Below are 22,356 nucleotides of genomic sequence, written 5' to 3'. Positions count from 1 at the left end.
AATCCAGACAATGTTGCAATAAAAGAGGTTTCCGAGTACAAACACCTGGGGATAACTTTCCTAACAAACTGTAATTGGGACATTTACCTAAATATCATACCTGTTAGAAGCAAGTAAACTAGTAAATTGTCTGCTTTCATTAAAATGGATCTCTCTAAACTGTGTATATATATACCTTCTATATTCTTCCCCATTTGACTAATGTGATGTTTTATGGGAGAACTGCCGAACTAACAAATAAACTAGAACTTTTACAATTAGATGCACTGAGGACTATAGAAGAAAAACTTTATTGCATAAAAAACCCTTACAAGGTTATGTGCATATACAAATAAAATAATAGAAATATACAAACAAAGGATACATACATGGACATAATTATACAAATATGCACAACTTCACAAAGACATAAACGAATTGTATACAAAAGCTCCTAAACATTTTAATATTTCTATATTTTTATTTTCATCATCAGTATTTTAAATTGTTGTAAATCATTCAGTTTATAAAAATTTGGTTCGCGAACTAGAATTAATCTGAACAGTTCTTTTCTTTTTTCGTCGTGTCTTTTACAATTTGTTATCAAATGAATTTCGTTTTCTACCTCCTGACATATATTAGACAAACGATCGTTTACGTCTAATTTTAAATATCTCCCTGTTTCAATTTTCAATTTCTGTGCGCTTATTCTTAGATTTGTTAGTGCTTTTCTGTGTTTTCGAATATATGCGGTGCTGTGAAAGACTGTTCGTTCGCACTGACTTTTGACTCAAATCTCCCGTCATAACGTACTTTTATATAAGGAAACTTATTCTTTGAATGACGTTTAGTAACTGGGAGATAATCAAATAAAAAACACTATTTGTGAAATTGTGGATAACAATACTATGGTTTATTACACTGTGACGTTTTCAACTAGATTTCACAAGTCATTATAAGCACTAAGAACAGCGAACTTGAGCAGCTCCCAAAAGATGTTAATCAAACAAAGGTGCGTAGAAGAATATACCGTAAATAGCTATAATATATGTAACCAAAAAGATCAAATAATGCATTTAATGATATAATGAAACAATAAGAAATTGATCCTCACAGTGAAAACATGTTTAAGAAATATAAATATGAGGGTTTGTGATACTGTAACGATATGACTGAGATGATTTCAGGAAATATAAAATTCTCGACACCTGCCAATGATTTTAATTTTCATGGTATGACCTACAGGGCATTTATTACTGCAGCGTAGGGCAAACAGTATTGCGGCAATCCCGATGAGGTTGTCAAGTGGAAATTACGTGCTTTTGGTGTACTATTTGAGCATGAACGTGGTATATATAAGTATACATTACAAAGTGCAGGGTGTTAATATCGCAAATAATGAATACCAATATTAACCATACAATGGCGCGTGTCCAGGGGGAGACGAGTCCGGATCCTCCGCTGCTCGCGCAAAATAATTTTGTATCTTGCATTCATCGAAATAACGTCCAACAAACAGACGTGCAAAGCATGTTCTTTTTGATGACCCCACCCCACTCTAATTCTATACATATATGCTCCTAAATGGGCGTACGAGGCGGGGGCACCGCCCCCCCCCCCCCAAATATTTTCATGAAAAAAAATAGAAATCTGAAAAGAGCTCAGAATTGCGTGAGATCGGTCATTAGTCGAGGAGTTTTGAAAATGGGGTGGGGGTAGGGGTGTGGCCTTACCCCAACCAGTACAACATATCTATGTGAACTACCGGTTTTTATGCTGCAACTGACATAATTTACTACCCACTCCAAATTACTAGAAAGTATTCGAAATGCCTGGAAATCGCGTCTATGGCCGTCTGGTTTTCAAAATTTTCTGGACGCTTCGCGACTTCGGCCACGTACGCCTATGTAAATGGGCGGTAGAAATATTGTCTGGAGCTTTTGATTTGAGAACATTCTCGGATAATCTTGACCTCACGTCAAACTTTGCGTTGTCTCCACCCCAGATCCCCTTCTGCTCAAATCCCTGAACATGCCCCTAAAATAACAGCTATGTCTCGAAAAAATAAAGTCATACACAGCAGCTTATAATAAAGGACAACTTGTATGTTGAGCACATTTATTTAGGCATAACAATGCCTTTAAGAAATCAATCTATAATCGTGTTCTTGTATGCCGAAAATCAACAGGTTTAATCCCATCCGATCCGAAATTTGAAAAGCAATAGGGTTCATCATCTCACAATCCTAGTGCTTCACCCCGAATTTGAAATACACTTGTTTCACCCCAAATTTGAAAAACATGCATTTACAAGGTTTTCGGATAAAGGGGAGGGGGTGTAGTAACTCCGGCATGGAAGGTGACGGAACAGTGAATATCGATATGGTGCGTCCTCTCCTGACCGCAATGCTCCATACCAAGTTGAAAAATATATGTTAAAAATTGTATCTGTGTTGACAAGGTTTTAGGAAAAAAGGGGTTAACTCCGGAATGGAAGCTTGACCCCAATTCGTCACGCCAACTAGTTAGGAACTGAAGATTCTGATGCATTAACAATTTTTTGGGGGGTAAACGGGAGGTAACGCCGGAACGAGATGTCGCAGAAGCCTGAATATCTGTGTTGACAAGGTTTTAGGAAAAAAGGGGTTAACTCCGGAATGGAAGCTTGACCCCAATTCGTCACGCCAACTAGTTAGGAACTGAAGATTCTGATGCATTAACAATTTTTTGGGGGGTAAACGGGAGGTAACGCCGGAACGAGATGTCGCAGAAGCCTGAATATCGTTAGGATTCGTACTATCACTACTCCAATGCTTCACACCCAATTTTTTTTAAAGAAAAATCCATTATAAATTGTAGCCTCCACCGCGTTAAGGCACAGAGGTAACTTTGGAATGGAAGATAGCGGAACAGGGATGCTGAATATATACACGACCCCAATGCTTCACACTAAATTTGAACCAGCATCTGATAAAAACTCTAGTCTCTATCGCATTAACAAGGTATTCGGATAAGGTGGGGGAGGGGGTGTCTTGGAATGCTCATTATCGATATGGTTCGTCTCTGGCGGATGGACGGGCCAACAGAAAACGATGAAAGTAGATGAGTTTCAACATTTCCTGTTCCCAATTCATCACACCAAATTTGGGCATTCAATAAAAGGACTAACCAATGTATTACACATTTGGCGTAAAAGCAGGGAGCATAACCTAGAAAGTTACGTACCAATAGCAAACTCGTCTGTGATCTTTTGATTTTTAACTTAAGTTTCAAACAAAAATCTGAGAAATATTCTAGCCTCTAATAGGACCACAAGATGCTAATAAAAATGGGGCACCCCTTTTCCCTGTGTCCGCGCCTGGTCGTCCAAGACAGAAATCCTGGTAACGTGGCGTTCGATGCTCATAATTGATGGACTTCAGGAACATCTCTGGACAACAGTAGATGGAAAGTCAAACCAGAGGATAATAGACAATCCATAACTTGTATTTATGTAATAGAGGAATAAAATTAATATTGATTTCGTGACCTACTATAGAGTGTAATTTCAATATAACATTCACATATTGATTGTTATGGTATAGGTTACACGACGCATTAAACAATGGTTAATAAGTTCAGATAATCTATCGTGGAATCAAGTGTTAATTGCTGTGCGAAAAGCAAACGATTCGCCATAATTGGCGGTAGGACATTTCGCCAATAACCACATAGTTGTTGGAAAATTAAAGACGGCGTTCTGCGTGAATCTTCAATTTATTATATTGTCATAAAGGAGGGGTTAGTCAGAGATATTCTCTCTATGCCACTTGATGGCTTACGACCATGGCAAACGCCAACAGTATAAAGCTATACCTGGTTTGTAAGGTTTCGAAGGTTACGGGGTTGCTGAAAAAAGCTTAAAAGCCATTATGTATCAATCTGATCAAAGCCACGCTTTACAATTCGTTTTTCATTTAGTAATTTATATTTCATCGAACTCAATGTTAATAATTAGAAGCACAAAGACGAAGAAACTAAATAAAGATAAAATCTTTAATAAATTATTTATGTCCAACATATTTTATTAATTCAATACTATACAAATTGCCAAACAATTAAGGAAATAAGAGATGTACATCTTTAATATCTAGATGACAGCTGGACAAAGTTTCAAAACGCTTCATTAACACTTCATTAAACGTCACATTTTTACTGAAACAGTCCCAAAATAGGAGATGCGCATACTGGCTAAAGGTAACAAATGCATTGAGGTTGAAAACATCTGATGCACTACGGACGAACAAATACAAGCGTGTAAAACTAAAATGACCTCTTCAATACGAGAATCAGCTTTCAAAATTCTAATCCTACAACATTCGTTAATCTACGGCAATTGATATCCTAATTACCGCTTTGTCCTTTTAATGCAAGGATGTTCCTGCTCTTAAAAAATGACATAAGATAGCGCGAAACTCCACTAAGCATTACTCATTAGCGTGCATTGTTGGTCTACATAACAGCTTGCTACATACACCAATTAGAATTAACCCTAGTTATGATACATGCTCTATTGATTAGTGGCAAAACAAGTAACTAACCCTACTTTTATCCAGTAGAAATTCTGCGAAAAACATCCAACTATTGGCGCTACTAATCACATTAAATAAACCATTTAGCTCGAGGCTTTAAGCAAGCATATGGTCGTAATTTTAGCAAATCTTGCTCTCATTTATCCCCAAGAAATAACATTACGTTATGTATTTGTACATTGCGGGTTAACTATAGCGACTATGGTGTCTTAATATAAATATTCATTACATGCAACAGCTCTCCTTTGTGAAGTAAATTTTCAGGGTTTTTTTGACATCCTAATGGCTAATGAATAATACCAACGAAGAAAAAAAGTGTGATACAAGATTTTATGTACATCTTAGTTAAGTGTTTTGTATATTATTGTAGATATATACTGTGATCGAGGACTGGGCGCATCGCTCTCACGACTGACATTATAGGTTGGTGATGCTTTGATAAAACATAGACTGTACTGTGTTTGTTTTCTGTTCTAGGTTATTGTTGGATACCAGTCCTGCACGGAGAGCTGGGAAACATATTCAGTCGTCGTCGTTGTCGCGTGTATCACGAGACAGCATATTTATTGGTTTGCAGAATGCTGGGTTGGCTTCGACACAGCGACACTGTGAGACAGTCAGTCGTGTGTTCTACTAGCTGTACAGCGGCTGTAGATACAGTGCGAGAAAAGTCAGAAGTATATATCCAGGTGATGATTTGACAAGTGTTAAATTATAATGCCTTACCGTTTGTTTTAGAGCTAGGACACCGTGTCACTCATGTTTTCCGCAACAAGTAGTCAACAGCTAGCTCACATTTCACCTATCTAAATATACAACTATGTGTGAAGAATTTATCTCATACATGTTTCGAATTAATTTTGGATGATAAGAAACGGGGGATATCATGCTTCATTTGCGTGTCTGTATTTTGCATAATGAAGTAAAAGGCTGCATCATTTCGTTTTCGTTAGCAGATTGACATGATTTTGGTGCCATGAGACGGTTACAGGTGAAAAGCGACGAATGCGTTTAGGTTAAGTCTGTCTCATTGAATTTAGTTGTCAGACCTAGTTTAACAGATGAAATCATAATGTAGATAGAAAATATAGATATACCTATAACAATGTAGTATTCAGTATGTGACAGCTCGTGTAAACTTGATTTGCATTAACTGTTCAAGTTCCTAAAAGGACTAATGGAAAAATAATAGACGTGGGCTTATTTGGTGATTGTACACGAATGCGGTGATATACAATGTCAATAGCTGATTTATGAAGTGAAAACAGTGAAATAAAGTTTTGTTCGTTTATTGTAAAAGGAACTTACGTAATTTCTGGGAGCTCGATTTAGTGGGAGTGGGTTGTTAGCACGTTTTTGACATTATCGCTTATGACAATATTTCTGATAATGAGCTGGAAATAAGCGAGTAAAACAATCAAAGTAGACAATTAGACAAGTGATATCCAATTGCGGTTATTGATAATATATTGTTACAAACCGGACGCACCAGTAATTTGAATTGTGCTGTGTGGAAATGATATTTACACCGAACTCGGTGCTTGTGTAAAACCTAATGGCATGAACATAGTATAAGGAGTTGGACTAAAAAAAATGGAATAAACTAATGGATTCGTTAAACATGAGTAGACTTCCTGAGATTCCTTAGAAATATATCATATTTACTTATTATCATATAAATATTTAGTCTTTACGTAGTGAGGCTGGAATCTATAAATATTTCATCCGAGGATTATATAGCAAGATGTTTTAATTCATCGGGAAATTATTAATAATTGATTGTGCTTCGTATAGCGTATATTATATCAGCCTATAATATTCTCATATTATTTGATATAGCTATAATAAGTTATAGTTTTAGTGACTAGTTTACATGTTACCCAACACCATGCAAAAAGGAATTAGGATCAATGATGGCCAATTGTTGTATCTGGCCAACAAGGCACGACAAGAAAACACAATCTGTGGATTTCTGTACAAGAAAAGTTCGGACACAGGAAAATGGCAGTTGAGGTATTTTGTTCTTTATCAAAACCTGTTGTTCTACTTCGAGAATGATACTGCAAGTCGACCTTCGGGCGTTGCTGTTCTGGAAGGAAGTTATTGTGATAGAGCTATTACATCTGCTAGTGTAGCTAAAGGCAAAGAAATAGACAAGCAGGTAAGTAATACCAGAAAACGCCGAAACTTCGGTATGTTTATAATACCTATGCATTCATCCTCACTAAACAAAAATGGACCCTAAAAAGCAAATACAAAACCAAACACTTTAAATGCAATTTTGAGATTCAGCATACATGATACATCACTTAAGTTTTGAGTGCTTTAAATTGGTATTTTTAGGATGCCGAATATCTTGTATGACGCAAACACCTTTTTTTAAAAACAATACACAACTGATTTACTTTAGTACAAAATTTATTTTTAAATTGAACGCGCCTTCAAAGATGATTTAGAACAAAATAATTGCGTTATATTAAATATAAGGTTAATGATTATTTTACTTTTACACGTTTGGTTAAGACTCTTTAACTCATTGTTTACATGCTTCCTTTACATACAACTTTGTAAGGACCTGTTTACACAGTGAGATATGTATATTAGAAGATAAAAACACATAACATAGACATTCTTTGTTTGTAACAACCTTGGGAAAGCCAGGCGTGTCCCTCTAAAACTATAAAATCTTGAGAATCTGGGTCACATATTACAGCCGACTGACAAGGTTCTTCGCCCTGTCTAATAAAACATTATTAAAAACTTCAGTTGACCGATCAAACGATATCAGAAAGGTCTTGAGGCACGAGTTGCACTCATTTTGAATGTTGTGTTTACACTGCTATAAATAACCGATTTGAGTATATAACCACCATTTTAACCTTATCTTCACCCAATCAGAGACCTAAGCAGTGGATGAACCAGGGTTTAAAAAGGGGGCGGAGACTGTTTGATGGATTGTATCGACGGCGAATCACCGAAGATGGGGGAGCGCAGGAGTTCTGAGGTGCCCCACCCCTCTTAAAAATTTCAAAATTTAGATGCCCGGAGATTTAATCTGAAACCATTTCAGATGTTTATATCTGCAAGGAAATCGGGTCAATTTTTACCCCAAAAGACTTTCTTATTCCAAATTTTTCGCCAGTCATCTATTATATCCCAGTTTTATAATAATATCGAACAATTACAGTGCCAAACACAATTGTAGTTGATTGCAAATGATTTATAGTGGAAGCTTTCTAGGTTTCATGGCAAATATAGTCACCAATTTATCCAAGTCAACCTCCGCAGTGATATCACGCTCGCTGCTGTCTATCATTGCACAAAGGTACGAATTCACGATTTTTACCTTGCTGTGTAATCATTCACATGATGCAATAGACACGGACAAGGAAGAGCAAATTTTAATAAGCTTGTCTAGCTTTGTTTTCAAATTGTCCAGGTTAGCATTGCGAAGATTTGCTGTAGAATAGGTTGAATCGATGAACTTTTAGTCCCTTCTCTCGACGGCTGGTCATCTCATCCAGTACACCAGTAAACTGCGGAGAGTTTCTGAACAGAATGTACTCGTTCGCACACGCATGTCCGTCTATTTGGTACCTAATAGCCAATTTCTCCATTGTATCCTTATATTTCATCGTTCAACTTGGATGGGATAAATGCTGACATACCCGCTTATTCAACTCATTTCCTATACAGCATATCCAATAATGGATAAAAAGAATGATCGTCTCGTGTTCGATTCTGCATCATGACACGGATATGGTTATCAGTGTCTCTCGTCGCGTGTCCATGGCTGTATGTGTCATTGAGAATACTTTGACCGTCAGCCAGTCTATATGGCAACTTGCGGTGAAACCCTGGTCTATTCCACACCGCGCACTCGTCGTTTTGGATGGTCCAGAAACTCCACGAATTTCTCCGGGGTTCTCAAAGTGGCGATGTGGCTTTTTAGAGTCGTAACTGTATCAACTGCAGTAGCCAAATCCATATCCTCGCGCTACATGTATTCGGAGGCATACTTAGACCGTTCGCTTACTACTAGTGTCTTCAGAATAAATTCAAAAGTACCAATTTGTAATATTATTCCCGGGGAAGCACTATCAACATCCCGCAATTCCTGGTGTGTGCTGCAAAACTGTTTAACAGAGCAGACAGGTTGTCCAGCCTCGCTGTTCATCGTGTGTCTGAAAATGATCTCAACGCCGTACGTCCTTTACTTGCAGAAGCCTCCAGATGGCGCTTGTAAACATCCAAACGTTTTGGTGACCCCCTTCCATCACGGTGTAAACCGTACGAATAAGTGTGAACACATTTTGACCTCGGTGAGTGTTTCAGCACATTTTCCCAGAACAAGATTTAAACAGTAAGCGAAGCAATGGAAATATTGTAAATTGATGGCTCGTGCATCGCTTAGGATTCCCTGCATACCATTGTCTTTACCAGGCATATTGCTCGCACCATCCAAACCCTTTCCAATTAATCACAGGGTGGAAGATCGAGTTGTGACAGTTTCTGAATCAGGATATCAGCTAATGATCTCCCTGTGAGGCCGACAACATGTTTCAACGCTGATTAAAATACAGATCTATATTTCGTTTCGTTTTTTTATACTTTCGATGGCCTTCACTACATGAAGATCTGACAAGTTATAGCGATAGGTCACGTCAGGGGTCAAAAGACCGACTTATGACCCTATGATGTCAGACATTTAATTAACCAATCAGCATTGATGTTACTAGTGGATTACCCACAGTTCCGTGCAAAACACGCCTAAAGCTCGCCGTGACCGACCGTTTCATTGGCTTATCCCTGACACCATTCAGAACACGAGTTAAATAACAACTCTTCCAGATCCAAGTGTAGTAAAGACAAGTAAAACGAAATTTTGAACTATAAAAACGAAACGAAATAGGATCTGTGTTTTAATCAGATTGAAATATTATCGACACGTATGCATTATTGTGACTAGTAACCTCGTCAAATTTGATTGAATAGTATTGAGCATCTTTAATTTTATGATGTCTATCACTTATTCCCCCCAGCATATCTATCATAAAATAAAATCAAGTACGAACAATCCAAACTATTAAACAAAATTCTAAGTCCTAAAAAAACGGTATAGGCAAATCAGCAAATGGACTGTTCACCGTGTACAAAATACAAAATACACCTCATTGTGGACGTCATGCCCCATTCAAGTCGCATTAACAGGATGGTTATCGACCCAGTCGTTGAGTCGCGTGTGGTACTTCACCACAAAATTCACCTCCTCGAAACACTTGTCTTGATTGAGGGACTCTGCATGTCCCTCCCCATTACCCCCGTGGACCTAAGGTATATGAAACTATCCGGACTTACACTGTTGACCATCTATCACAAGAATGGAAATTTGATCCAATTTCCTAATTGTCCCCCGCCTTTCGAAGAAAGAAGGGGACTATTAAAATGGGTTCGTCTGTCTGTCTGTCTGTCCGTCACACTTTTTGGGACACAATAACTCTCCTTCTAATTGACTTAGAATGATCAAACTTGGTGTAGCTGTTTATTAGGTCAATGCCTTGATGGAGTTCGAAGATGAGCATCTTCTGCTTAGTGTAAGCAGAGATAAACACTTTGATTGGTTGATGCTTTGGGACACGATGACTTTAGTTCTAATCAAGTGAGAGTGATGAAACTTAGTGTATAGTTTCATTACATCAGTACCTTGACTAAGTTCGATGATGAGCATTTTCTGCTCAGGGTAAGCAGAGCGATAAGCAATTTGATTGGCCGAGACCTTGGAACACAATAACTCTCCTTATAATTGAGCTGAAATGTTCAAACTTGGTGTAGGTATTTATTAGGTCAATGCCTTGATGGAGTGCGAAGATGGACATTTTCTGCTTATGGTAAGCAGAGATAAGCAATTTGGTTGGTTGATGCATGGGACGTGATAAGTTTAGTTCTAATTAAGTGAGAGTGATGAAACTTGGTGTATAGTTTCATGACATCAATACCTTGACTAAGTTCGCTGTTTACAGTGATCGCTGATTCCAACTTTAGCATTTAGACTGAATTTTAATCATTGAATCGAATAACTTCAAGATTTGACCTTAACAGACAGTGTAAACTTAGCTTTATTGTCAGTAAATCGGACAACTTCAAAATCGTTACGATTTGCTAATCAAAAATCGACATAACTAAATGGAATGTATCAACGGAAGTCGAATATATATATATATATATTTTTTTTTTTGCTTGTACAAGTGGAAGAGGCCAGGCTAACTAAACCACTACGTATGTATTCACTCAATTCAACCAGTATGATTAATAAGTCTGCAATAAAAGTGTCAAACTTGAGCTTGGCACTTGCCACTGAAAGTTTCCTTTTTGATAAATCAACGTTAGCTGACGTCATAATATCGGGTATTAAACTATTGATTTGTTTACAATGTTAAGGTCAGGCAGTACTATTAGAAGATGAACGTATCTCTCTAAATAACTAGAATAATAGAGCCTACATATAGTAACCTTGGGGCATACAGCATGCGTATATGAATATTTTAATATCGATGCCAAAGGGTTAATCTGTTTAAGTTGTCTGTCCTCGAAGCTAATGCCAGGATTGGGTGACTATATTGATAGTTATGGCCAAAGTTTGTTTTTGATCTCTTTTTATACGCCCACATGGAAATGTGGACGTATATTGTCGTCGCCCCCGCCCGTCCGTCGTCCACAATTTCTTGTGAACGCTCTAACGCCAAAAGATATCATCCGATTGTTTTCAAATTGATATGTTGTTTACATTAGTGAGATGAAGAAGCCTGTTAAATTTCAATAATTTCCTTTTATTACGTCTAGAGTTATGGCCCTTGTTTCACTTTGTTTATCCTTGTGAACGCTCTAATGCCAAAAGTTATCATCCGATCTTTGTGAAATTTATATGCATTATTTGAATTAGTGAAACGAAGAAGCCTATTAAATTTCAGTAATTTCCGTTTATTACGTCTAAGAGTTATAGCCCTCGTTTCACTTTATTTAACCTTGTGAACGCTCTAACGCCAAAAGCTATCCGATCTTTGTGAAATTTATATGTATAATTTAAATTAGTGAAACGAAGAAGCCTATTGAATTTCAGTAATTTCCGTTAATTACTTCTCGGGTTATGGCCATTGTTTCACTTTGTTGCATCTTGGGATCGCTCTAACATCAAAAGTTATTTGCCGATCTGTATGAAATTTATATGCGTCGTTTAAATTAGTAAAACGACGAATCCTAATGAATTTCAGCAATTTCCGTTTATTACTTTTAGAGTTATGACCCTTGTTTCACGTTGTTGCATCTTGTGAACGCTCTAACAACTAAAGTTATCTGCCGATCTGTATGAAATTTATATGCGTCATTTAAATTAGTAAAAAAGAAGAATCCTATTGAATTTCAGCAATTTTCGTTTATTACGTCTAGCGTTTTGGCCCTTGTTTCACTTTGTTCAATCTTGTGAACGCTCTAACGCCAAAAGTTATCACCCGATCTGTATGAAATTTATATGCTTTATTTACATTAGTAAAACGAAATGGTCTGTCAAGTTTCAAATTTTCTGTAAATTACGTTCGGAGTTAAGGCCCTTGTTTCTGTTTGTAGAACCTTGTGGACCCTCAAATGACAAAAATTATAATCTGATATGTATGAAATTGACTTGTAAATGCCTCCAATTACCAAAAAAGAATAAATATGCGACAACCCATGTCGACTGCTTGGACGATTTAGCTGCTGTGGGCGTAAGTTTCGTTGCCTGGCAAACTATCTTTACTTACTATACTATTATAAGAGAAAATTCTCAATGATTACGTCGTATACATGACTTCATGACGTGACCATGACGAGTTTCCGATGTTACATAAAGACTAGCACTATCATTTTAAATTATCTTCACTCATCCGCGAACTTTCTATATCGATATGTTTGTTTTCTCTATAGTGCAGATAAAAAGTCCCGATACGCGTATTTCTAGCAAAGATCCCCTACAAGGATGTGTAGAGTTATTAATTTATTGTATTGATCATCAGGAGTAAAATAAATCAATGAGTTTACTTTCAACCATGTTTACAAAGTAACAATAGCATGAGATTTATAAAATAACACTAATTTATTATTTATAAAAGTATTTCTTCAAATCAGAATTCGAGTATTATTGAAGAAATAAATGTTTTTTTATTATAAATACTATACAATACCGACTGCTAGTCTAGATTTATCGATGTACTACTTTTCACAATGGGTTTTTTTTTGTCATACAAAAAAAGCTTTACAAAATGTGAGTTATTTGAAACAAAAAGACTTGTTCGCTTTACAAAACAAAGTGTGCGTTTTTTCATACAAAAAGGATTGTTCTGGTTACATATGAGTTGTTTCATAATAATAAAATAATATTAATTAAAGTTATATCCAAGGATATTTTTTCTCTACCAACTGAACTAATTTGACAAATTGCTTTGGGTCTTCTTAATAATATTTTTGTATATGCACGGAATTGTATGTAATCACTTGCTAAAGATCCAATTTCTGTGCCGTCTAATTGTGATATGTTTAATATTGTCTACATAGCCAGCAGGTTGACAACACCATTAGTGTATTGATTAGGGTTGGTATATAACGATCGGAGCAATTATTTTCTCAATAAAGAAAAATATGTTACGTGTTGTGGCAATATAGATCATGTTAGTAGGGACTATATTTAATAATAATTTATGTGTGTATCCATATTATTGATGGAGGTGGCTAGCTTGCTGAAAGGTCATCAACTCTCTCATCAACCTGCAAGATATAATTTGGCACAGTCTAGCAAGCCAGGGGGAAGGGGGCAGACTCACTCAATTGACCCGTGACCCGAATATCCCCTCCCTTCATTTGCTTTTCGCAACTTCGACACTCGCGAAATGCCACTACCACTTCAATACGGAGATCTGAAATTTCAGTCTATAATAATCACATTTAATTCAATCACAGATTTCGCATTGTGCAGTAATTATAAAATACTGATGGTGATAGTACCAATTTGAAAATGACCATTTGTTTCCGATTCATTTATTAGGGGTTACCTTTTGCAATTCTTAAAGATTGTCACCATCAAGTCGTTTAAAAGGTGTTATTATTGCCAACTGAAGTGTTCTCTCGATAATAAGTATTGAAAAGCTAGAGAATGTCAGACGTTCTTTCTAGGATACCTGATTCCATTTATTATATTAGTTCACACAGATAAGTAGCTTGTGCTTAAACCACTGTATTTGTGTCACTGATGTTTAGCTGCTCAAAGTTATTTTCTACTGTAGCTCCAGTTATAAGGCCGGACGGATATCGTATGCTTACGTTTTCTAGAACAGTTGATACCACTTCTCAAGCAAGGAATATAATATAACTCACTTTTGTTCTACTGTTGATTTTATGGAATAATTACATTTTGGTAATTAATATATTTTATTGGGCTACATCTATCAATGTGTAATCTAAACTTCTTTTGTACCATGGGGGGTGGTTAATTATAAGGTCAGTATTTGAGTCAAGTGGCGTGGTTTTGATTCCCCGTTTGTACGTGACAAGGAGTAGGGTCGCCTTCCAATCCTGTGTGTCTTTTCTGGGTCCTCCGTCTCCCTCCCAGTATTAATGAAATGCTATTGAACCAAATATTAGTCCCAAAAGTTTGTGTCGAGAGGACGTTACCCCCCCCCCCCCCCTCTCTCTCTCTCTCTCTCTTGTACCAGCATTCAATTTATTTATTCATCTTCTAGCATCATATTATGAATCCTATAGTTTACTTTATTGTGTTTTCGCCCTAATATTGTTGTAATGTCCTTTTGTCGGGTTATGAAAAGGATAAGACTACCAGCCATCATATAATTTAAACAGCGCCATTTATTACCATAATGATGGTTAGAATTATGTCGTTTTTACAGAGTAACATAGTTGAATTTAAAAAGGTTTACGAAACTCAATTGACTACTATCTGCTTTAATATATATATATATATATATATATATAAAATATGACAAAATATTAAAAGTAATAATGGGAATAGAATAAAATACATATTTCAAAAGGTTTACGAAACTCAGTTAAAAGTAATGACGAGAAGAGAATAAAATACTTATTCTAACTATAAATTATAAATATGATCATAAAAGTTGCTAATAATCCATGTAAAAGATCAAATTTCATACACAATGCTATCTTATTGCATTTTAGCTACTAATGACTAACTCCGAATTGTTATATTAAATAATCTCTCTAAAAGAGCTATGCAATTATTTGTACAATACATTAATTCTATTAAGACAGGTATTACACACCCATCCTTAATTAATATTCAATAGACATACTACTTGAAATAATGGAAAATTATCTTGTTTCTTGATCTAATTAATCATATTTTAAGGAAAAACGTGTTACTTGTATTAAATTGATTTCTCTATATATCTTTAATCGAAGAAAGATGACACTAAATTAATTTATTGAGATCCGTTTTATCTATAGTTGCTCAGGCTGGTTAAAATGGTCTTCAGACATCTGATAAAAGGTAAGCTTTTTCTTTTCGATAAATGTCTTTCAAAGCCAACTCAAACGCTCTCTTAACTTCAACTTGATGTATATGATTTAACCACACTTGTAAATTTGATCTTAATTTATCCAATTTATAATATGTTTAATTCTTGTATTTCAAAGTTAATCACGTTATGTGAAGAAAAAAGAAAACGGATTGTTTCTCTTTGTTTGGTTTTCCTTCCCTTTGCTGATTTTGTTTTAACTAGTTTCTTAATATAATTTTCTTATTTTTTCTTATTATAAGTAATACTTTGCGGTTCAAATATCCACAGATAGATTGAGAATTGATCAAAAAATCATCAAGAGTCGTATCCGCTCTATCGACATCGGTAATATTTCAGTACTGGTATCGGTGATGCCTTTCTTATCTGATTATTCTTCATATGTATGTATTCACAATTGTTAATTTGTTCCACCTGTCAATATCAATGCTGCTATTGCATTGGTTACTTCACTAGTCCTAATTTATCCACACAATGTTCAATCTTTTCTTTCACAATTTGTTCATTTCTGTCTGCATTACCTAAACTATTACCATAGGCAGATACTTCATACAGCTCTACGTCTGATTACGGGCATAGGTTATTGTTAATTTCTCTGTATCATTAGTGGTACTGTCAGATCTTAACACTTCTTCACAGTACATGTAATACGCCCGTTTTTGGCATGATTTTTGTGCATATCTTTCCAAGCTTATCTTGTGTCTGAGGAAGAAGTCAAAATCTGGTTACGTTCTGGCAATTCCAGTCGCTTCATCTCGTCAATATATTCTGCTGCTATTTCTTCACTTTGCTGCTTCCTTTCACACAGTTCTTGAAAATAATTGACAATGGCTCGCCTTTAAAGACATTTTCTAATCGTTTAGAATCTATTTAAAGTTAAACGCTTTGAAACCATATTGATGCTTTGTCATGGATGAAAAAATGAACTCAACTTTGCTTTCCTTCGGTACATTGAATAATTCACATGCGATTTAAAACATCCCTAAGCATTTCATGAGATCTACAGGTTGTAAGCCATATGGCGCTCGCTGCATTCTCTTTTATCTTGATTATGGTAGGGGTGGGAGAGGAGTATCCTAACACAGCTTGAGAGATCTAACATGTCGATTTAGCTATCCGAGGCTTGTTAGGAATGATTATTCGTTTAATAATAACAAGCTACTGGTTGAGGTATATATATATCCAAAAAACAACAGTATGAATTGAACAATTATATTATCATTAATTGTTTAATCACTGTCTAATATTTCCACCACAGGGGAACCATCAGAACATCATCAGTATATTTAATACTGAGATCTAAAATCTTGTTACCTGGACAAACAATCTGCCTGGCCCCTAAAGCCACACACCATCACCATATATAAATGATTGAACTAAATGTAATGTTGGCAGACATTAAGGGTGTAATTGATCACCTAATAGGACATGTCAATTTGTATCTACAGGAGACTGATTATTCCTCACTCTTATTCTTCAACTGATATTTCTGAATAAATGTAAACTATAACTAAGATAACACCGAAGTATCCAAATAGTGTAAATATGTATTATAACATTTTATATGGTCATAGTTATACAAAATAGATAGGAATCTGTTCGATTCTTGCTTCTAAAGGAGCCAGAAGATGCAGATGCACCTACAGAGATGACTGTAAATCGGTAACGAGATACCGACAAAGAGCTTTAAGGCATTTTTGAAAAGCTTTAAGGCATTTTTGAAAGTTTTCGACTATGGAGATAAGAGAACATTACCTCTCGTGATATAACTCAAGCGAAGGCTTGTACGGAACATGCGCCAGACAAACAGGATAAAATCAAGTTTCTAGCTTGCTTAGAAACACAATTTCACATCTTGCATCTTCCATCTAAACAAAACATATTTGGAAAGCGTAAAATACAAAGAACACAAATACGACAGTTCTAATAAAAATGTTTGCACAAACGCGATTTAGGGCCGGAGGAAATTCGTGATAATTGTCAAGTAAATGCTATAGACTAATAATTCTGAAGTTGGCATAAAATTAAATATTGGCGAAAACACCAATGGATGAACAAGGAATTGTGCGTGCTGACTGCTTAAAGTATGACGCGCAAGACCCTGTGTGGGCACACAAGCCCAATATTTATATTGTTAATGGGGTCCCAGGGTTGTGAGGGTTGGTGGTCGGGTGTTTGCCCAGAGATTATGGACCGGGTGGAACATGTTAGAGTTTGGCATTGGTTGAGCAATATGGTTATGAATCCATGAAGATCAGAATCTCCGAAGTTGCACTGTAAATCGCATTGAAATAACGTGGTTTTCCACTAAAATATAAACCCACAACCAACATACCCTTTCAATTAGCCCCTACAGTATTTTACTACATGTAGCTGTAAACCTCTATTTCAGATATGATTTAAGGCCAAATTACAAACATATTTAACTTGAAACAGTATCTATAAATGTTTAATTTGTTCACAAATATAATAACACAGGCCAAACCCAAGTGCTATAACTAATCTGGTATGAAGCTAAGGGTTGGAAAACAGGAAGAACAGTTCTACAATTATTATAAAACAATCATTGAAAACCAAAATTACACAGTTACTCTTCACAATAAATTTCATCAAAGTTAGTCATCATCATCCATGTACAAGAGAACGTTGCTGATGTTTCCCGTGTGGTTTTTCCTTGTCAATGGTGCAGGGCGAGGGCCTGGAAAGGACAGCGCCCAGTATTATAAAATAACTTTAAAAATATCTAGTTATTCTAATGATCTATGATCACTACCTCACGATACGTGATATGGCTGATACACAAGATGAAAAAGAGATAAACTTGTAAACTAGACTAACCAGGCGCAAATAATTGTCATTCAATTTGGGCTGCTCAAGTAGTTCACCAAACGTTACTGATTGCAAATTAAAATATATTAAGCAAATATTTGCTTTTTGGCCCATTTTCGTTTATTTTAAGGTTCCAAATATTAGGGCTATACACCATTTAATAACCAAGATACGAACTGTCTGCCTTTTATGTTTTTATCCCTATACTATTACCGGATATCGGATTTGTCGTTGCCATAACAATGTACTTTGACTTTTAAACAGAGAGATTACCGGTGTAGAGACTTTCATCTTTAATGACTAGAGACAGAAATATACAGAGTAATTTGGTACTAAGCCATCTACTGATGGAAGAATTATCACTACGTTCTATTCGGACGAATACCTTACATTTATAGCTAGCTCATAGATACAAATGAATTGATAGGGAAATTGTCCCGATAATCATTGTCACTTGGTTATCAGCTAAGTCCTGAATTAACAATAGAGATTGCCATCTTGTCGATTGATACAGCCCGTGAAATTATTGACCCTTTTAAACCCTTTGTCAAAGAGTCAATTCCGGGTTATTGTGCGGGTAAAATTTGAAATCAATTGCGACAAATCAATTTTTGAAGATTCCATCGAATCAGTCGACACTTTTTGCTGTATATCAGTAGTATGACTATACTGCCCGCACTAAAACATTAGTTGTATTTGTGCATAATTTGTACTTCTATTTTATATTCTTATACACAGCGTTCTGTTCTCTTAGCAAGTTTCGTTTCGTTAAATATCCAATTTATTAATATATATTTTTTTTGTTAACAGCGCCTAAGCCCCAAACTTCCGCAAAAGTGGCCGATATGGAAATAAATATATGTTACAGATATATAGATATGCATATTCTGCACAGCATAAAAAAAAATTAAAAAAAGTCTGGAAAATTGAAATTTTGACAAAGCGACGTTATTTATAAAACTCACAGTCAACAAATGTGTGATAGATGCTACTTATCATCCAAAAACATGGTTACCTTTGAATAAATACGACACATGGTGTTAATATATCACACATCGTGCCGTATGCGGAACTTTGGGTGTTAATGACTAAAAAACGCTCTTGTCGGTGATTAGTATGACCGCCAGGATCATATTGTGTTCCTGTATCGCGAACTACAGCCCAAAGTCTACACCTATTGTGGTCATGGTTATGGATTGGTATAGGTAGATAAGAGGCTGCCGTAGACAGATTGGCCTTTCGTCACAAGATGGAAAATTAATTACGATCTCGAGAAAATTGTAATGTTAATATAAACCGTGGTAACTTTATATACAAGGGTAGCTACATTTTTGTTTTCTGGCATTCTAAGGTGTTGTGTCATATAATGTCCTTGGATACATCTATTGGGCGAAGGGTCAACTTTGCGCTTACAAATTTGGTTGGAAGATGGCTAATTATCTTTTGGAAAAATGCAACATGTTATGTATACGTTATCTGTTGCGTGAAAAACATCCATTACGACGCCCAATGATGTCCGCCCCCTTGACAAGGTATAAAATGAAATTTTACAAAGAACACATTTAGCCAGGTATCATATTTTGAAAAAGGTGTAGAAAGTCTAGATGCCAGCCAATAAGTACACCAGTCTTGTATCCCAAATATATGGGCACAGACTTCATTTCAGACTATACCAACAAGAGGAACAATGCCTTGGGTGACAGTCAAGTACGTTTCGACCGAAACATCACATATTCCATCCAGTATCTACACCACAACCTTTAACCATATATATATATGGACTAGACTTCATTTCAGACCACTTAATCATTGATCAATTATATTGAATCTTTAAAAGATGTATACTTCCGAGATTATATTTTGTAAGCTTTATTTAACGTAACCGTGTCTTCTACCCAGAATCTTATTGACATGGAACCCGTTACAAATGATCAAATTGATGTCAATCAGACAGTATTTCTATAATCATTATATATAATAACATCCTGATGCCGAGTCTAACATTAAACATAGAAGCTTGTAAGCTCTACTAGACTGAATTACACAGAAAGTGAGAGCAGGTGACATTATCTGCTGCCAATCATTATTATAGCTCACACTGGAGTCGCAATGCCAACACTAGATCCCTTTTTATTGTTTCTCGCCTAAGCCTGTATATATCTCTCTTGGTCGTATTCGATGTTTTTCCACGTTAGAAATGTCATGACATTTATCAACACTAACAATTTGATCAAGAAAATGTCAACGTTTAGCCAGAAATGAATTAATGTTACGTATGTACATGTCGTCCAATATGACCTCACACATTAACAAATAAAAATTGCCCGTCCTCGTAACACAAATATTATCAACACCACAACTAGGGTTCAAAAGGGTGATCATTTAACTTTTACGATTTTTCCTATGACAGCCAATGAGTATTCTATGAGCAGATGTGGAGAAGGTATTATCATGTTTGTTCATTTTAAGTATAGGATCACATTCCAAAAAACTTCTTTAGCAAGAATGGTTTATTTCTCCCAATTTTACAAAGTACGTTTCCGGACAATGAAGTTGCACGTTCCCATGGATGCTTACCTTATAAATGAAAAGTTTAATCATTGAGTTTGTTGATTTTTTTTTTTCAAACCAACAAATTTCATGTTGTAATATTTGCTTTCGTCAATATCATGTAATATATTCCCTGCTGGTCTTTGTTATATGTTATAGCAGAGTGTTATAAACTAACTTTGTGGAGAGAATTTTTTAATACAGTGAAATGTTAAATAAATAAGATTTTGCGACATCCACTTTTGTATAACTATGATGTAACAATTGATAATAATAAAACATTGTATTATGAAAATTTGAACGCCAATGGTGTGAGATATGTCCATAATTTTTTTAAGTTTTAAGTGTGGGTATTGTTTTAAGAATTTGATATTTTGTACAAATTATGAACTTTTATTGCAGTTTGCAATCTATACTTAATAGGCGGACAATTTAAAAAAAAAAACCCAAAAAACTATTTTTTGGTGAAAAGGTTAGGCGTATTATTCCAGAATATATTTAGTTAAAACATCGAAAAAAAACCTAAAATGAAAAACAGAATAAATGGGAATCTAAATCAGCAAAGATATTGGAGAAAGAATATATTTTATTATCCATAATTTTGTCAATATTTTATGGAATCATTTAAATTTTACTCTTTAGATATAGAATAAATTATTCTACTTCTTGCCGATGATCAGTAGGACCGCTAGGATTGTGCGTATTTAGATAATGATATAGATATTTTAGAATTTGCTTCTACTAATGGGGGTAAGGTAAGAGCATCTCGGAAAGCATAATTTGACATTACAACTTTGTTTATCGTGTCTTGTGGATTAGGATTAACAGCATATTGGACAAAAAATACATATTTATCCCTTTCATAGTTTTAAACCATGAAACAAAGTCAGTGGGCAAATCGCATCCACTTGTATAGGTTCCCACGGTTGATTTGCTGCATCCCCTACCGAACAAAGGTAATTTTAATTAAATCGACCGTAAATTGATTAGAACTTCATTAACATGATAACCGTGTCTTTATGAATAATAACAATATACGTTCAATCAAACGATATTTATTTTATTACTTTCAAATAAACAGTTACAATAATCAGTCAAAAGTGGCTACGGCTGAAAAATCTTGGAAAATGTAATTTTCTTTGCTCAGTTGCCCGAAGCTATAGCTGTCTATCAAAAATAGAGCTTTTATTCATCGACAATGTTATTATTGCATTTACGTCATTTGGATTTTGATGAAGGCCACTACAATTGTATTTATTGTTATTGAGTTCGGTTATTTTAAAATCGGATTTCACAGTAATACGGTAGGCACTGGACGTAAGCAGTTTATGACTTGTGTTCTCTCGTGGTTAATTATAGGTCACTCATTTAACCCCTATGTACGACTATATAATGTATCTAACGACCAGGGCCCTGTTTCACAAAAACTTAAATCTCCTTAAAATCGTCTTAAACTAAAATTCCATCCTAACGTAAGATAGATGCGTTTCACAAAATGATTTAAAGCATTTTAGATAAAATCCACTAAAATAATATTTTAAGTTAAAATTGTATCTTAACTTAAAATAGTGGCGTTTCACAAAACTATTTTAGGGACAATTTTAACTAAAATCAATTTTAACTTAGGATAGCCGTCACCCTCTGCTAAATTAAAATCACGACATTAACAAACATTGATTAGAGCTTTAGAGCTACGTTGTGAGATCTATCGCGACATATAGATATATTTGGATATGATAATATTGCCAATGGCCCGGGTTATATAATTTAAACATACTATCATTCACAAAAATAATTTTCATTCAATATCTTTTCATTGCATGGGAAATATAGCTGCGGCCCACCCGTTTA

At 35.4% G+C, this 22,356-nt stretch overlaps 1 protein-coding gene across 1 annotated transcript in view; it reads left to right on the top strand.

Moving 5' to 3' along the window:
* Positions 1 to 5,180: 5,180 nt before the first annotated feature.
* Positions 5,181 to 22,356, top strand: part of LOC126818232 (ras-specific guanine nucleotide-releasing factor 1) — a 173,135-nt gene continuing 155,959 nt past the window's right edge. The window contains exon 1 of the mRNA XM_056100398.1: positions 5,181 to 6,710. Coding sequence (XP_055956373.1) covers positions 6,423 to 6,710 — 288 coding nt within the window. The 5' untranslated portion in view covers positions 5,181 to 6,422. The remainder of the gene's footprint in view (positions 6,711 to 22,356) is intronic.

This window comes from Patella vulgata, chromosome 4 (genome assembly GCF_932274485.2).
Source record: "Patella vulgata chromosome 4, xgPatVulg1.2, whole genome shotgun sequence".
NCBI lineage: Eukaryota > Metazoa > Mollusca > Gastropoda > Patellidae > Patella > Patella vulgata.
The sequence above is the reverse complement of the archived record's forward strand: the minus strand, read 5'-3'. Positions and strand labels throughout refer to the sequence as shown.